Raw genomic sequence first — 16,745 nt, 5'->3', positions numbered from 1 at the left:
CTCTCGCGCTAAGGGGAACGCAAGCGTCGGTCTGGCGTCAAATGTAAACAGCAATTGCACCATGCATGTGAGGTATCACCGCGACGGTCAGATCGAGGGCAGTAATTTTAGCAGTAGACCTCCTCTGTAAATCTAAAGTGGTAACCTGTAAAGGCTTTTAAAAATGTATTTATTTTGGTGCCACTGCACGTTTGTGCGCAATTGTAAAGCATGTCATGTTTGGTATCCATGTACTCGGCCTAAGATCATCTTTTTTATTTCATCAAACATTTGGGCAATATAGTGTGTTTTAGTGCATTAAAATGTAAAAAAGTGTGTTTTTTCCCAAAAAAATGCGTTTGAAAAATCGCTGCGCAAATACTGTGTGAAAAAAAAAAATTAAACACCCACCATTTTAATCTGTAGGGCATTTGCTTTAAAAATATATATAATGTGTGGGGGTTCAAAGTAATTTTCTTGCAAAAAAAAATAATTTTTTCATGTAATCAAAAAGTGTCAGAAAGGGCTTTGTCTTCAAGTGGTTAGAAGAGTGGGTGATGTGTGACATAAGCTTCTAAATGTTGTGCATAAAATGCCAGGACAGTTCAACCCCCCCCCAAATGACCCCATTTTGGAAAGTAGACACCCCAAGCTATTTGCTGAGAGGCATGTCGAGTCCATGGAATATTTTATATTGTGACACAAGTTGCGGGAAAGAGACAAATTTTTTTTTTTTTTTTTTTGCACAAAGTTGTCACTAAATGATATATTGCTCAAACATGCCATGGGAATATGTGAAATTACACCCCAAAATACATTCTGTTGCTTCTCCTGAGTACGGGGATACCACATGTGTGAGACTTTTTGGGAGCCTAGCCGCGTACGGGACCCCGAAAACCAAGCACCGCCTTCAGGCTTTCTAAGGGCGTAAATTTTTGATTTCACTCTTCACTGCCTATCACAGTCTCGGAGGCCATGGAATGCCCAGGTGGCACAAAACCCCCCCAAATGACCCCATTTTGGAAAGTAGACACCCAAAGCTATTTGCTGAGCGGTATAGTGAGTATTTTGCAGACCTCACTTTTTGTCACAAAGTTTTGAAAATTAAAAAAAGAAAAAAAAAATTTTTTTTTTTGTCTTTCTTCATTTTCAAAAACAAATGAGAGCTGCAAAATACTCACCATGCCTCTCAGCAAATAGCTTGGGGTGTCTACTTTCCAAAATGGGGTCATTTGGGGGGGGGGTTTGTGCCACCTGGGCATTCCATGACCTCCGAAACTGTGATAGGCAGTGAAGAGTGAAATCAAAAATGTACACCCTTAGAAATCCTGAAGGCGGTGATTCGTTTTCGGGGTCCCGTACGCGGCTAGGCTCCTAAAAAGTCCCACACATGTGGTATCCCCGTACTCAAGAGAAGCAGCAGAATGTATTTTGGGGTGCAATTCCACATATGCCCATGACCTGTGTGAGCAATATATCATTTAGTGACAACTTTGTGCAAAAAAAATAAAAAATAAAAAATAAATTGTCACTTTCCTGCAACTTGTGTCAAAATATAAAATATTCCATGGACTCAACATGCCTCTCAGCAAATAGCTTGGGGTGTCTACTTTCCAAAATGGGGTCATTTGGGGGGGGTTTGTGCCATCTGGGCATTTTATGGCCTTCAAAACTGTGATAGGTAGTGAGGAGTAAAATCAAAAATGTACGCCCTTAGAAATCCTGAAGGCAGTGATTGGTTTTCGGGGCCCCGTATGCGGCTAGGCTCCCAAAAAGTCCCACACATGTGGTATCCCCATACTCAGGAGAAGCAGCTAAATGTATTTTGGGGTGCAATTCCACATATGCCCATGGCCTGTGTGAGCAATATATCATTTAGTGACAACTTTTTGTAATTTTTTTTTTTTTTTGTCATTATTCAATCACTTGGGACAAAAAAAAATGAATATTCAATGGGCTCAAAATGCCTCTCAGCAATTTCCTTGGGGTGTCTACTTTCCAAAATGGGGTCATTTGTGGGGGTTTTGTACTGCCCTGCCATTTTAGCACCTCAAGAAACGACATAGGCAGTCATAAATTAAAGGCTGTGTAAATTCCAGAAAATGTACCCTAGTTTGTAGGCGCTATAACTTTTGCGCAAACCAATAAATATACACTTATTGACATTTTTTTTACCAAAGACATGTGGCCAAATACATTTTGGCCTAAATGTATGACTAAAATTGAGTTTATTGGATTTTTTTTAGAACAAAAAGTAGAAAATATCATTTTTTTTCAAAATTTTCGGTCTTTTTCCGTGTATAGTGCAAAAAATAAAAACGGCAGAGTTGATCAAATACCATCAAAAGAAAGCTCTATTTGTGGGAAGAAAAGGACGCAAATTTCGTTTGGTTACAGCATTGCATGACCGCGCAATTAGCAGTTAAAGCGTCGCAGTGCCAAATTGTAAAAAGTGCTCTGGTCAGGAAGGGGGTAAATCCTTCCGGGGCTGAAGTGGTTAACTAGAGGAGGTTGGGCCAGCCCTTCCCTAGTTGCCCCAATATGTATTCTGCCAGAGATACAGCAAAAAAGGGCAGATTCCAGGTTAAAGCTTGTTGCAGGTTTTAATGCACATTGTGAGAAGCTTACAGTGTACAGTGAAAGCAGTAGTTCCTGCACTACTTTTGGCGATTTCGGGCGATTTCAATAGACATCTGTGCATGAACCCGCACAGATGTCTTTCAAGTCGCCCCAAAACTTGTCCTGAAATGTTAGTTTCAAATCTGCCTTCAGTGTGAATGAGGGGCCAACCTAGAAGCTTATTGATTACTATGCACAGCTGCAACAGATTCTGCGTGCACCAGTTTTAGTAAATCTCCCTACACTGTATATATTAACAATAATCATACAAATAATAAAATCAGCATAAATAATAGTACACTAATTTGGTTTTACACACCATGCCCACCTGCGGTCTCATTATCTTCTGCTGCAGTCATCTTCTCCACTTCTTGTTTGCGCCTAATTTCAAACCGCCGAGAAAAACCAGCTTTAGGCTTCCACATTTCTTGTAAGACCAGAGGCCGTTCATTGTCCCCCACTATGCGTAGATACTCCATCTTCCATTCCCCATCGTGACCCACAAAACGTCCCACTACATCACAAAGGACAAATGCTTCTGTATCTGCATCCGCTACAGCATACCTCTCCAGAGCTTCCTTTACCAGCTCCCGTGCTGTGGACCGTGGAGTGGCCAGAACACTCTTGTAGTTGGTACCAGACGAAATATCATCGCCAAATATCTTAAGAATGCCAGGCAGATTCTTCTGGCTTGAAAGCTCCACCAGGTCTTCTGGTACTGAGTCAATGATTTCTGACAACTTCTTCTCACTAGCCCAGCGCCCAGCCGAACTGCCGGCACTAATGCTGCCGGTCACAAGTATTGTGCTGCGATGGAAGAGGTTAGACAAGCGTTTGTGCCGATTGTTTTTGTTCTTAGTTGGTTGGCGTAGCTCAACGGGTTCACTGCTGCGGCTGCCTGTGTCTGAAGAGGTGGACCTGGTAATGACCATAAAAGTGTAAGTACACGTATACATGCAAACAAAGTGTAAAATATGGATTATTATGTTCTTATGTTGATCATAGATTTCAAAATACATTGATCAGTGAAATAAAAACCAATTAACTATTTTCTACCATTATACTTATACCACCACTTTACACCCATTTAATGCCCATGGCATTTATACTCTGATGTTTGAATGTGCTGTTTATTCCCTGTGTATCTGAACAGAAGCATAACCAGAACCTTCAGGGCCTCGGTGCAAGTTAACCATGAAGGGCCCCCTGACTGCGGGGGCCCTTTACACAAATAAAGGCTCATGCCTAGTCAAAACACATTCATTTCAATGGGTACCGCATTGAATCGCAGAAAAGCCTAATTTTATAGGGGTGTTCATTCAGCTATTTCTGTATGCCAATCATAATTATTGTCTGTTTATGAGGATCAGCCCATTTGTGGCCATGTGTCATAATCTGAGTCTGTCAATATCGGTTTGCATATGTAAATATAAGGCCCACGACACATGCACTAGTCTGTTGTTGGCAATAACTAGCCAGCATCAGAATGGACCAAAGTTTAATCACCTCTGCCAATGGTGTTGCTACCTCACAAACTCTGCTGCTGTTATCTTGCTAAAGATTGATTTTCTGCGGTGTTTCAAAGCAGCGCCCATTAGGAAAAGAGATAGTAACACCTCTGAAATTCTGCCACTGCTGAGACCAATGTGATATGGCCTATAGTGTATTACAAAAAAAATACCTTCTGCGTTTTTTAGGTTCAGGAACATGTATGTAAATGGTATATTATAATTGTGTCCAGTAATTAACCCCTTTACACCTGATGTCGCGTACACACGAGTGGATTTTTCGACCAGACTGGTCCGACAGACCGAGTTCGGCGGACAATCCGATCATGTGTGGGCTTCATCGGACCTTCAGTGGACTTTTCCAGTCGAAAATCTGACGGACTTTAGTTTTTAAACATGCTTCAAATCTTTCCGACGGACTCGAGTCCGGTCGAAAAATCCGCTCGTCTGTATGCTAGTCCGACGGACAAAAACCCACGCTAGGGCAGCTATTGGCTACTGGCTATCAACTTTCTTATTTTAGTCCAGTCGTACGTCATCACGTAAGAATCCGTCGGACTTTGGTGTGATTGTGTGTAGGCAAGTCCGTTCGTTCAAAAGTCCGTCGGACCAGTCTGGTTGAAAAGTCCGACCGTGTGTACACGGCATAAGAGTAAAACAAATATTAGTGCCTAAGCACAATTTTGCAACTTTGACACGTGTTAGTAAAACTGTACACATCATCACAATCACTTTGTGCATCCAGGTGGATTATACCGTGTTTTTTTTTTCAGGACAAATTGGGCTTTCATTAGGTGGTAAATGGTAATAGACATTTCCTGATTTTTTTTTTTTTATTATCCCAGGAAAACTGGCCCATAATAGTAAAAATTTTTTTTTTTAAATAAAGCTACATATTTCTTGTTACTAACATAACCTACCACCAAAGAACAATGCAAAATAAATTCTCCTGTTCCTAACGATTGCGGGGATAACACATGTGTGTATGTCATTTTTTGTTTGTACCCGTAGCACAGCGCAGAAACAAATCGTGCACATTGTTTTTGTTCTACCTAAAACAAACTGACACTAATACAAAAAAAAATCTTGCCAAAAATATACTGACCCTGACATTTGACCCTTACTTGACCCAAACACTAACCCTGGCACTGACCTAGATCAAACCTTGATCTAGGTATTTTTTGTCAATTTATAGTTATTTGTTTAATCTTTTTTTTTTTTTTTTTTTACACATACTTTTTTTTTTCTCTCTGCAAGGAGAGATGAAGATACAATGTATCTTTCCTCTAAATTCACAGAGAGCGAGAGAAATACAGGGGTGGGCTTCACAGTGACTGATCACTGTGGTAGCCAATCAGAGGCAACCAAAGCGATCAGATGACCCGGATTCAGGAGTTCTGGGTCCTGATCATTAGTATGGTACCTGGGGCTCTCGGTGAGACTCTGGTCTCTGTGTTGGGAGCACATTCCCAGCACAAAGACAAATGCACATATATGCGGCCCCATGGCAAAAAGCACAGTCCAGTGAGGCCTCATACACTATATTGTCAAAAGTAGTGGGACACCTGCCTTTACACACACACACACACACACACACAAACTTTAATGGCAACCCAATCTTAGTTCGTAGGGTTCAATATTGAATTGGCCCACCCTTTTGTAGCTTTAACAGTTTCAACTCTTCTGGGAAGGCTGTCCACACGGTTTAGAAGTGCGTCTATGAAAATGTTTGGCTATTCCAGAAGCGCATTTGTGAGGTCAGGCAATGATGTTGGACGAGAAGGCCTGGCTCGCAGTCTCCACTCTAATTCATCCCAAAGGTGTTCTATTGGGTTGAGGTCAGGACTCTGTGCAGGCCAGTCAAGTTCCTCCACCCCAAACTCGCTCATCTATGTCTTTATGGACCTTGTTTGTGTACTATTTTGAGATATTTACATGCTCATCTGATTTTTACTGTTGGTGAGTGGGGAGCGAAGTCAGGGAGCACAGCACCGTGGACACACTTCTTAAGGAGCCATCAGCACTTGCACTTAATCTGCATTTATGAAATATATGGATTGTACCTATTGGGATTTGGAGGATACTTCATATTAAGGACTTTTTATCACTTGCACTTTGCATTGAGTTTATATTTGGGATATGATATAGAAGCAGCGCATGCGACACTACAATAAGGTTAATTTGCCTATTCCCATAGCAGAGGCTTCACACCTATAATATTTTTTTTTTAGGTAGTCACAAAAGTTTTATTTTTTTATTTATTTTTCCCATAGCACAGGTATATATAAATATATAAATATATATATATATATATATATATATATATATATATATATATAAAAAATTAACTTACTGTATATAGACTCTGCCTGACCCAAGATGGCCACGACTGCTTTTCGGAGCTTAGGCTGGTGTGAACCTAGATTAAAGAGGAGAGGTTTTCCTCTCACTCTTGAAAGATTTGCTTTCTCTTCTCCTTGTGTCTCAAAGACAGGAAGCAGTCGCTGTCAGGTGTTCAGAACGCGATCCTGCTGCCTCCTGAATGTCTGTTTTTTTTCTTCCAAACAGCAATGCACCGCAACTTCAAGCCAAACATTTGGCCTGCTGCTGCGGTGTGGCCTCATTGACTTGAATGACTGAGTTTGACAGGTGATGCCTCCTGTCTACAAGGCATGTCTCGTTAAGTTTTCAAAGGCTGTGATGTGAAGCATCATGGCCACTGCATGTGAACAGCCTCCTTCAGCTGTTGTTTAGCTATTAGATGGGTGGCCGGTTGCGTGAACCCACTGCCCAGCTACCTGTGTTTATGGCCCCTCCAGCTGCCCAAGTGAAAGTGGCATTTGTGAAGATAACTGGTATACACATTGGAGGATTTCTATTCCTTTTCCAGTGGTAACTGGGACAAATCGGAAGGGTGGATATTCCTTTGAGGAACATAGACAGTAATAAACACCTGGTAGGAGTTAAAACCATTCCACATCCTATCTGAAACCTAAAAAAGGTTTGACATTAGATACATTTTAACCTATTGCCTGCTGTGATGCTATTGGCTGGTAGTTCCCAAGGCAGCTGATTTTCTTTTCTGCAAACACGGACTGTGTGAGGAGCCGTCCTTACTGGGAGAACACAGTGATTATTGCTAGCGGCTATTGCCACTGGCAATAATTGCATCTTAAAAATCCAACATGCTGGTTGTACCCAAGTCAATCAATAGTTCGACTTGGGTACAATCAGCTGAACCAGCCAAGATTTGAACCATCTATTGCCTTAGAACAGGGGTGCTCAACCTGTGGCCCTCGGAGCCCTCTGATGTGGCCCTTGACCTCAAACTGAATGCAGGTGTTTTGGTGCACTTTCAGAAAGTGCACCACATTCACAAGATATAATAGAAGTCTATGGCAAAGCACAGCTAACCCGAAGAAAAGCCACAGGTGCACTGTGCTGCACCTGCAGTGCGGGTAAATCGCAGTGCATCAGTGTGAAAACAGCCTCATATGGGGCTTAGGACAGTAAGGGCTCATTTGGGAGGTGGTGAAACCCCAGTGTTAAGACCTGACCCCCCACCACCACCGATGTAGCTCCAGGGGTCACAATGGTGACCCTGTCCCATGCTCCAGGGGGCCTGTGCGTCCTTCCTGTCACATTCTGTTTTACACTTGGAAAAGAGAGGCATCAAGGGCGGCTTATACAGGAACTGATCCTCTCATTTTCCACCTGCAACCGCTAAAATCCGGCTTCTCCTCCTCTCCCTCCCACCGGCATTCAGCAGGTGCAGGAGGAAATTGTGCATCAGTGTGAAAACAGCCTCATATGGGGCTTAGGACAGTAAGGGCTCATTTGGGAGGTGGTGAAACCCCATAGTTAATACCTGACCCCCCCCACCCCACCACCATCGGTGTAGTGTCAAGGGTCACAATGGTGACCCTGTCCCATGCTCCAGGGGGCCTGTGCGTCCTTCCTGTCACATTCTGTTTTACACTTGGAAAAGAGAGGCATCGAGGGCGGCTTATACAGGAACTGATCCTCTCATTTTCCACCTGCAACCGCTAAAATCCGGCTTCTCCTCCTCTCCCTCCCACCGGCATTCAGCAGGTGCAGGAGGAAATTGTTCATTGTGCTTTTTAGAATAAAAAAAGTTTGAAATTCTGAACCATTTAATTCTATTATGGCCCACTACTGGTTACCAACTCACTTAAGTGGCCCTCGCTCTTCAAAAGGTTGAGCACCCCTGCCTTAGAACTTAGGTTTTTTAATGTGGTCTTAAAAACCAGCTTAACAATTTCTGAACTGTGTCTGAATGAGACCATCAAATACTGAAAAACATCTCAGCATAGCTTACATTTTATGCTGTTTGTTTATCCAGACAACCACTTCCATGGAACTTGCAAGCAAATGCTCCCGTTAAACATTTGTTTGGACAATTCTTTAAAAGTGGAATTTTTTTGCTCTATGGAATGTTCCTGTTGCTACACCTGGTCTGGCAGCACACTGGTGGTAAGCAACTACCAAACACAGAGCAATGTTTATGGCTGACCAGCTGACTAAAGCTATTTCAGCTGAAAGTTTCTTATGAAGCCAAAGAATCACGGGCACCCTACTATTCCCTTGGACATACACTGACATTAAAACGATGCATGAAGTCTCAGCTTTGCCAAAACAAGGGACTGAGTAATTCTACAAATATCCAGTATCTGAAATGCTTCTAAATTGCATTGCTAACCCCTAAGTTATAAGAACTCAGTTTTAATTATTCTATTGGGAAAATAACTATGTGAATGGGAAGCCAGATAAATTCAAATGCTCCAGCTGACTCGTCTATTCATATCTAACCTTTGCACTTTTTGAAGGCAGGGCTGGACAATGGACAATTTGCCATGGTATGTCAGCCAGGAACACGCACCAGTCTTCTTCTCTGTTCCTAACTTCAAGGCCTAACGGAAATGATACAGTGTAAGTTGAACACTGGTCGCCCTCTAACTTCCTCCCTCTCCATTCTTTCATTCATTATCTGTCATATGACCAGGGGACAGGATGGAAGGAGGAGGGAACCCCACCCCCAACCGATGTCTCAGCAAAGGTATCACTACACTACATAAATCCTAGCACAATGACGAGAAAAGCAACAATCAGAAATATATACTATCCTCTCCGATCCGTACTATCCAGGCTTAGTTAAACCAATCTGCTCATTAGTGAGAGGATAGATGAACAGCAATGAATCAAGAGAAAAGAGGCTACAACCTATCCCTAAATTATGCAAAGCCTGATGATCTGGCTTCCAGCAAATACATAAAAGGTTAAAGTGTATCCAAACCCAAAAACAAAAATGTAATATAATGTAATATATTGCAGCTTACCAGTCCTTAGATGAGGTGGCTGCATTCATTTTCTTTTTTAAATATTTTTTCCCTTTATCTTCAGTTGGTGATCCTGCCAGTAACACACTTCTTGTCCTAGGGCAGTGATGGCGAACCTATGGGACGCGTGCCACAGCTGGCATGCAAAGCCATCTCTGTGGGCACGCCAGAGAGTCCAGGTTCATGGCGGGGAGAGCGTGGTAGCAAGCAGCGGCGAGGTGCAGAAAGCTGTCTGCACGAGTTACTTAACGGCCAAAGAGGGGCGCAGCATCCCTGGTGCCTTCCAGAGCCTGGACTCCTCAAACCTCCTCTTCAACAGTGAAGCCCGGAGAACAGGCTGACTGTGGGCCCAGAAGATGAGGACAGGTGGGAGGCGCAGGCTGTGAGGGAGCCGCTGGATGGAACAGAGCAGAGAGCTCTCCCGGATCAAGGACGGAGACAGGTACCGGGCACAATTATACACTGGCTACCTACAGACAAAGACTGGGGCAGGGAGGCAGAGCAGGGACTGTAGAATAGAACAGAGCTAGAGGTCTCCTTCTCCTCTCAGCCCCCCTCTTTTGCAGCCCCCCCTCTCTGTGTCCCCTTCCCTCTCTCTCACACCCCTCTCTCTCTGTCCCTCCCCCCTCTCTCTCAGTCCCCTTACCTCTCTCTCACACCCATTTCTCTCAGCCCCCTCCCTCTCTCTCAGCATCTCACACCCCTCTCACTGTCGCCCCTCTCTCTCAGCCCCCCTCCCACACCCCCCTCTCTCTCTCTCACACATCCCCCTCTCTCTCACAACCCCCCTCTCTCTCACACCCCCTCTCTCTCCCTCACACACCCCCTCTCTCTGTCCCTCCCCCCTCTCTCTCACACCCATTTCTCTCAGTCCCCTCCCTCTCTCTCTCAGCATCTCTCACACCCTTCTCTCTGTCGCCCCTCTCTCTCAGCCCCCCTCCCACACCCCCCTCTCTCTCACAACCCCCCCTCTCTCTCTCTCGCTCTCTCTCTCTTTCACAACCCCCCTCTCTCTCTCTCACAACTCCCTTCTCTCACCCCTCTCTCTCAGCCCCCCTCCCACACCCCCCTCTCTCTCACAACCCCCTCTCTCTCACACACTCGCTCACAACCCCCTCTCTCTCTCTCACAACCTCCCTCTCTCTCTCACAACCCCCTCTTTCTCTCACAACCCCCTTTCTCTCACCACCCCCTCTCTCTCTCTCACACACCACCCCCTCTCTCTCACACCCCTCTCTCTCTGTCCCTCCCTCCTCTCTCTTTCACCCATTTCTCTCAGCCCCCTCCCTCTCTCAGCATCTCTCACACCCCTCTCTCTCTCTGTCGCCCCTCTCTCTCACAACCCCCCCTCTTTCTCTCTCTCTCTCTCACAACCCCCCTCTCTCTCTCTCTCAAAACCCCCTCTCTCTCACACACTCGCTCACAACCCCCTCTCTCTCACAACCCCCTCTTTCTCTCACCCCCCCTCTCTCTCTCACCCCCTTTCTCTCACACAACCCCCTCTCTCTCTCTCACCCCCCCTCTCTCTCCCTCACACACCACTCTCTCTCTGTCCCTCCCCCCTCTCTCTCTCACCCATTTCTCTCAGCCTCCTCCCTCTCTCAGCATCTCTCACACCTCTCTCTGTCGCCCCTCTCTCTCACCCCCCTCTTTCTCTCACAACCCCCCTCTCTCTCTCTCTCACAACCCCCCTCTCTCTCTCTCACAACCCCCATCTCTGTCAGCCCCCCTTCCACACCCTCTCTCTCACCCCCCCTCTCTCTCTCTCACACATCCCCCTCTCTCTCACACATCCCCCTCTCTCTCACACACACACTCGCTCACAACCCCCCTCTCTCTCTCACCCCCTCTCACACACCCCCCTCTCTCTCTCACCCCCCCTCACACACCCCTCTCTCTCTCACAACCCCCTTTCTCAAATAACCCCCTCGCTCTCTCACACACCCCCTCTCTCTCACACTCCCTTTCTCTCTCCCTCACACACCCCTTCTCTCTCTCACACAACCCCCCCCTCACACCCCCATTTCTCTCAGCCCCTCCCTCTCTCAGCATCTCTCACACCCCTCTCTCTCTCAGCCCCCCTCACACCCCCCCTCTCTCTCTCACAACCCTCCTCTCTCACACCACCCTCTCTCTCTCTCTCTCTCACAACCCCCCTCTCTCACACACCCCCTCTCTCTCTCACAACCCCCCTCTCTCTCTCTCACAACCCCCCTCTAACACCCCCCTCTCACCCCCTCTCTCTCTCTCACAACCCCCCTCTCTCTCTCTCACAACCCCCCTCTCACACCCCCCTCTCACACATCCCCCTCTCTCTCACAACTCCCCTCTCTATCACACACACACTCGCTCACAACCCCCCTTTCTCTCTCACCCCCTCTCTCTCTCACACATCCCTCTCTCTCTCACACACCCCCTCGCTTTCTCACACCCCCCCCTCTCTCTCACACAACCCTCTCTCTCTTACACCCCTCTCTCTCATACCCATTTCTCTCAGCCCCCTCCCTCTCTCAGCATCTCTCACACCCCTCTCTCTCTCTGTTGCCCCTCTCTCTCAGACCCCCGCACACACCCCCCTTCTCTCTCTCACACCCCCCCTCTGTCTCACAACCCCCTCTCTCACACCCCCCTCTCTCACACCCCCTCTCTCCCTCACACCCCCCTCGCTCTCACAACCCCCTCTTTCTCCCTCACACACCTCCTCTCTCTCACAACCCCCTCTCTCTCTCACACCCCCTTCACTCTCACCCCCTCGCTCTCTCACAACCCCCCCTCTCTTATACCCCCCTCTCTCTCTCTCACACACCCCCTCTCTCTCTCACACACCCCCTCTCTCTCTCTCACACACACACCCCCTCTCTCTTTCACACACCCCCTCTCTCTCTTTCACACACCCCCTCTCTCTCTCTCACACCCCCCCCCCCCTTCTCTCGCGAATTGCCATGTTGGCACTTTACAACACAAAACGTATTTATTTCAGTTTGGGCACTCAGGCTCAAAAAGGTTCGCCATCACTGTCCTAGGGTTGACAATGTTCACCCACTAAATGGTAACTATGATGGAGAAGCATTGTTAACTTTGGGTAGGATTACAGAACACTTCCCCTCGCCTCAAGATAACTGACAAAGCCAGCCAAACACATTTTGTTTTTAGAGAAAGCACTTGACTCCCACAACCACACTAAACAGCATGGATGGATGAATCTCCCACTGCTGGCTATTGTATTCTGACAGCTGGCAATCAGGGTTGTCAGAATACCTAAACAGTGACTGCAACTGAATGGCTGCAATCACTGCTTGGCTAACTCTCACCCAGCTCTTTCAATTTCTTAATGGAAGTTGGTCAAGCCTAGTGGTGCCAGCAGGGACATTCATGGCTTGAATTTTGGATTCACAGGAATCCACCGAAATTCGAGCCGTGGATAGCCAGCTTAAGAGTACAGCACAGGCAGTGAGCACAGGGAGTATGGCCTCATGCACATGGACAGCGAGAGGCTAAAAATATGCTGGGTGTAAAATTAAAGTCCGCAAGTGCCATGTACAGTCTGCCATACAATTGAATGGCTGTAAGCATTGTCATTTATCTGCACATGCACGTACAGCATATTTCCCAAATACAGAAGTTTTGTGTTCAGGAATTGCATCATACACACATTAGCAGGTGAATACTGATGCACAGAAGCATCTGTATTTCCAGGAGCATGGCCTTGTGTTACAGCCTTTCCCTTGTGTGGTGGGCTATACGCAGCACTTAGCATACTTTAATCTATAGCAATCTGTGTGTATGAGGTCTTATCAGTTTACAAAATTTATGGCAGAATCAGCAGATATTTTTTGTTTGAACTTGTCAAACAGATATAACAAAATTATTTTAATGTCACAGGCAAAAGGGAACAAATAGGAGAAGTTTCTTGTTAAAGTGATATTAAACGTTTTTTTTTCTTCCTTTTTTTCTAATTAACAAACATACCTGCAAAACCATTGCACAGAGCAGCCCCGATCAGCCTCTTCTCAGGTCCCCCACCGTCGCTCCAGGCCCCTCCCTCCTGCCTAGTGCCCCCATAGCAAGCAGATTACTATGAGGATTCTCGAGCCTGTGTGTCCATTCACAAAACTGTTTTAAGCCCGGGTTCACACCTATACGAATTAGATGTGCGTTTCCGCACATCTAATTCGCATAGCAGGAGAATGTGACTGGCTCCCTATGGAGCCGGTTCACATATCTCCGGGGCGGCTGCGGAGCGCATTGCACAAAAACGCTGTGCGTCCTTTGGCACTGTTTCAGGGCCGAATTCAGGCATAGAATCGGCCCTGATTCGTCCCTGAAACGGGGAACAGGGACGCACAGTGCTCTGTGCGATCCGCAGCCCGTTGTAGTGTGAACCCGGGCTTAAACATGTAAACACCTAAATTCCAAAACGAGGCTGGTCCTTAAGTGGTTAAGGTTTAACAATTCACTTACTGATCCTACATGTTTCTTGGAGCTGCTCCATTTTAAATCATTTTTGCACATCTATTCATAATAATAAAATGACTGTATCCTAATAGTTTTGCAAAAATATTTTAAATGTAATACCTTCCTTCCAGTTTTGTAGCTCCCCTCTTTTTGTAAGGCCCTACTTAACCACTTGGCGCCCGCACTATAGCCTGAAAGACAACTACAGCACAGGCTTAAAATGCTGGGAGGGCGTACATGGACGTCCCTCCCATTCTCGCACTGCTCGTGCGCCGGGGCAGGCTCTGTGATCACTGAGTCACAGCGGGCCCTTTACCACATGATCTGTTGTCAGCCATTGACACTGATCATGGAAGTAAACAGAAGCTGGTTATCGGCTTGTTTTTTTCCCCACACGCTGTCAGCATGAGAAAAGAAAGCTGTTAAGCAGCTTCTGTTAGAGGGACATCGGGTCCCCTTAGTGCCCATCAGTGCTGCTAATCAGAGCCCTCCAGTGCCACCTCTCCCTGCCACCTATCAATGCCACCCATCAGTGCTGCCTCATCAGTGCCCACCAGTGCCGCCTCATCAGGGCCCATCAGTGCCACCTATTAGTGCAGCCTATCAGTGCCCATCAGTGCAGCTGCATCAGCGCACATCAGCGAAGGAGAAAAATTACCTGTTTGCAAACTTTTATAACAAAATATGAAAAACTATTTTTTTTTTTTTTTTTTTACAAATTTTCAGTCTTTTTTGTTTGTTTAGCAAAAAATAAAAAACCCAGTGGTGAATAAATACCACCAAAAGTAAGCTCTATTTATGTGAAAAAAATCGATAAAAATGTAATATGGGTACAGTGTTGCATGACCATGCAATTGTCATTCAAAATGTGAGAGCGCTGAAATCTGAAAATTGGCCTGGGCAGGAAGGGGGTATACAGGTAAGTGCCCAGTAAGCAAGTGGGTAAATAAGCAAAGCCGAGTCCTCTTAAATGGTATTATTGCTTGCTTGATATTTTTCTACTTTAGCTGACATGGGCTATGGCTTGGGCACACAGTACCGTTCAATACAGTATTGAAATTTACTACTTGAGCAAATGTTCTGCTTGTTGCTATACAGAAGAAACTCAACTACCATCAGTAAAAATCCTGTTCCCACACTTCCCTCAGAAACAAGCAATAGAGGTTGAAGCTCTGACCCTGTGCAGCTCTCAAGGCTCAGCCACAGCTGTAATTCCTACAATCTCCCCCACTATAGCAAACATATTCAGGAATGCATTGCAAGGAACAAACATTATATGCAAAGATCTCTGATTTGTGCAAAGGTGAAATGTGATTTGGTTTTTGCACTAAAATTGCACATCATAATTAGCCCTAAAACCAGCATCATGCATGAACTGTCATACTCTCCTTCCACCAGGCAGAAGCCTCCTTGTGTCTGGAGTGGCAGTGCAGCTGTTCGTACCGCCAGCCCTAACACAACATAAAAAGTTGGGCATTGCTTAGCATGGCACTTTAGTAGAATACTATTAGTAGGATACCTTGGAATATAGGAAACTTTCCTTGTTGGTGTATGCAGCAGCCTGGAATATTAAAAACTAGGCTCAGAATATGCAATACTTTCATTCTTGGCACCCAAAGTCCAATGTACAAAGCAGCAATATACATTTGCTTAAAAAATTTAAATAAAAACAGCACAAGTACAGCTGTTAGCTCTATTCAAATGAAAGAATTTGGTCATGTGACCAACCTGTTCTTCATTGCAGAAGTGTAATGCAGCAGAGAACACTGTGGTACAACTGATTAGGGACCAACTTAACATAGCCATACAATGTTATAATTTCTACAGATACCCAGGGTAGCCATGCTGGCTCAACAAATGTTGATTACACAATTATTTTTTTGTTAAAGGATCCGGGCCAAATAAAGGTGGCCGAACACTGCCTGCAGCCATTCAGCTGCATGCACTGTCTGGATATTCTGGCAGTCAGCACTAGCAGCTGTCAGAATACATTAGCCCAGCAGGTGGAATTTGTCCATCCACATTATTTGTCTCAACAGGGAAATTTGTGTTATTTCTTTGGTTCATCCCGCAGGCTGAACCAAAGAAATCTATGAGTATAGGCAGCTTTCCACGTACTTTGCTCCTATCCATTGTCCCTGGGACACCTGTTCAAAAAATTAAGGGCTCAGCTGTGGCAGCCCATCCATTAGGGGGCGCCGCCCCCTAATCCATGCGTTGGGCCCTAATCAACATGCAGCGCACCGGACGCATGGATTTCATTTTTTTTTTTAAGCACACGATTAGAGCCTAAGGCTCTAATTGGCGTAAAAAAAAGGGTGGGCTCGGGGCACAGAGCACTGCGCCCTGAGGCCACCCAGTTGTGTGACAATAGCGAATTAATATTCACTAATATCTTCCTGCTTCTCCTCCCAGCCAAACAGGAAGCGGGTCTTGAGACCCGATTGGCCAGGGAATCTTAGGCCTCCTGGCCAATCGGGTCTCAGGACCAACTTGCTGTTCAGCTGGGAGAAGAAGCAACAGCCCCCTCTTCCCTCGGCAAGCTGGAGCGAGAAGCAGTATCGGTCTCCCAAGGTAAGGCCACTGATGATCGCCACCGCCCGTCTCCCGCACAGGGGGGGCACTGATCATTGCCGTCTCCCGTGCGGGGGGGGGGCAGGTTTGTTTGCCGCCACCCCCCCCCCCCCCCACAATATTGAGCACCAGCCACCACTGGGGCTCAGTGTCATCACTGAGACAGGAAATAACAGACAGCAATGAAAACAATCACAGATTTTTTTTTACTTTTGCTCACTCTTACTAAAATTTGAATGACATTTTTTGTCTG

At 45.8% G+C, this 16,745-nt stretch overlaps 1 protein-coding gene across 3 annotated transcripts in view; it reads right to left on the bottom strand.

Moving 5' to 3' along the window:
- Nucleotides 1–16,745, bottom strand: part of RASIP1 (Ras interacting protein 1) — a 154,792-nt gene that overhangs the window by 120,394 nt on the left and 17,653 nt on the right. For 2 of the 3 annotated variants that reach the window (XM_073602677.1, XM_073602678.1), the window contains exon 3: nucleotides 2,918–3,516. In XM_073602677.1, coding sequence (XP_073458778.1) covers nucleotides 2,918–3,516 — 599 coding nt within the window. The remainder of the gene's footprint in view (nucleotides 1–2,917; nucleotides 3,517–16,745) is intronic. The other variant, XM_073602679.1, reaches the window with a different exon arrangement.

This window comes from Aquarana catesbeiana, linkage group LG10, assembly GCF_042186555.1.
Source record: "Aquarana catesbeiana isolate 2022-GZ linkage group LG10, ASM4218655v1, whole genome shotgun sequence".
Taxonomy (NCBI): Eukaryota; Metazoa; Chordata; class Amphibia; order Anura; family Ranidae; genus Aquarana; species Aquarana catesbeiana.
This window is presented reverse-complemented; position numbering and strand designations above follow the sequence as displayed.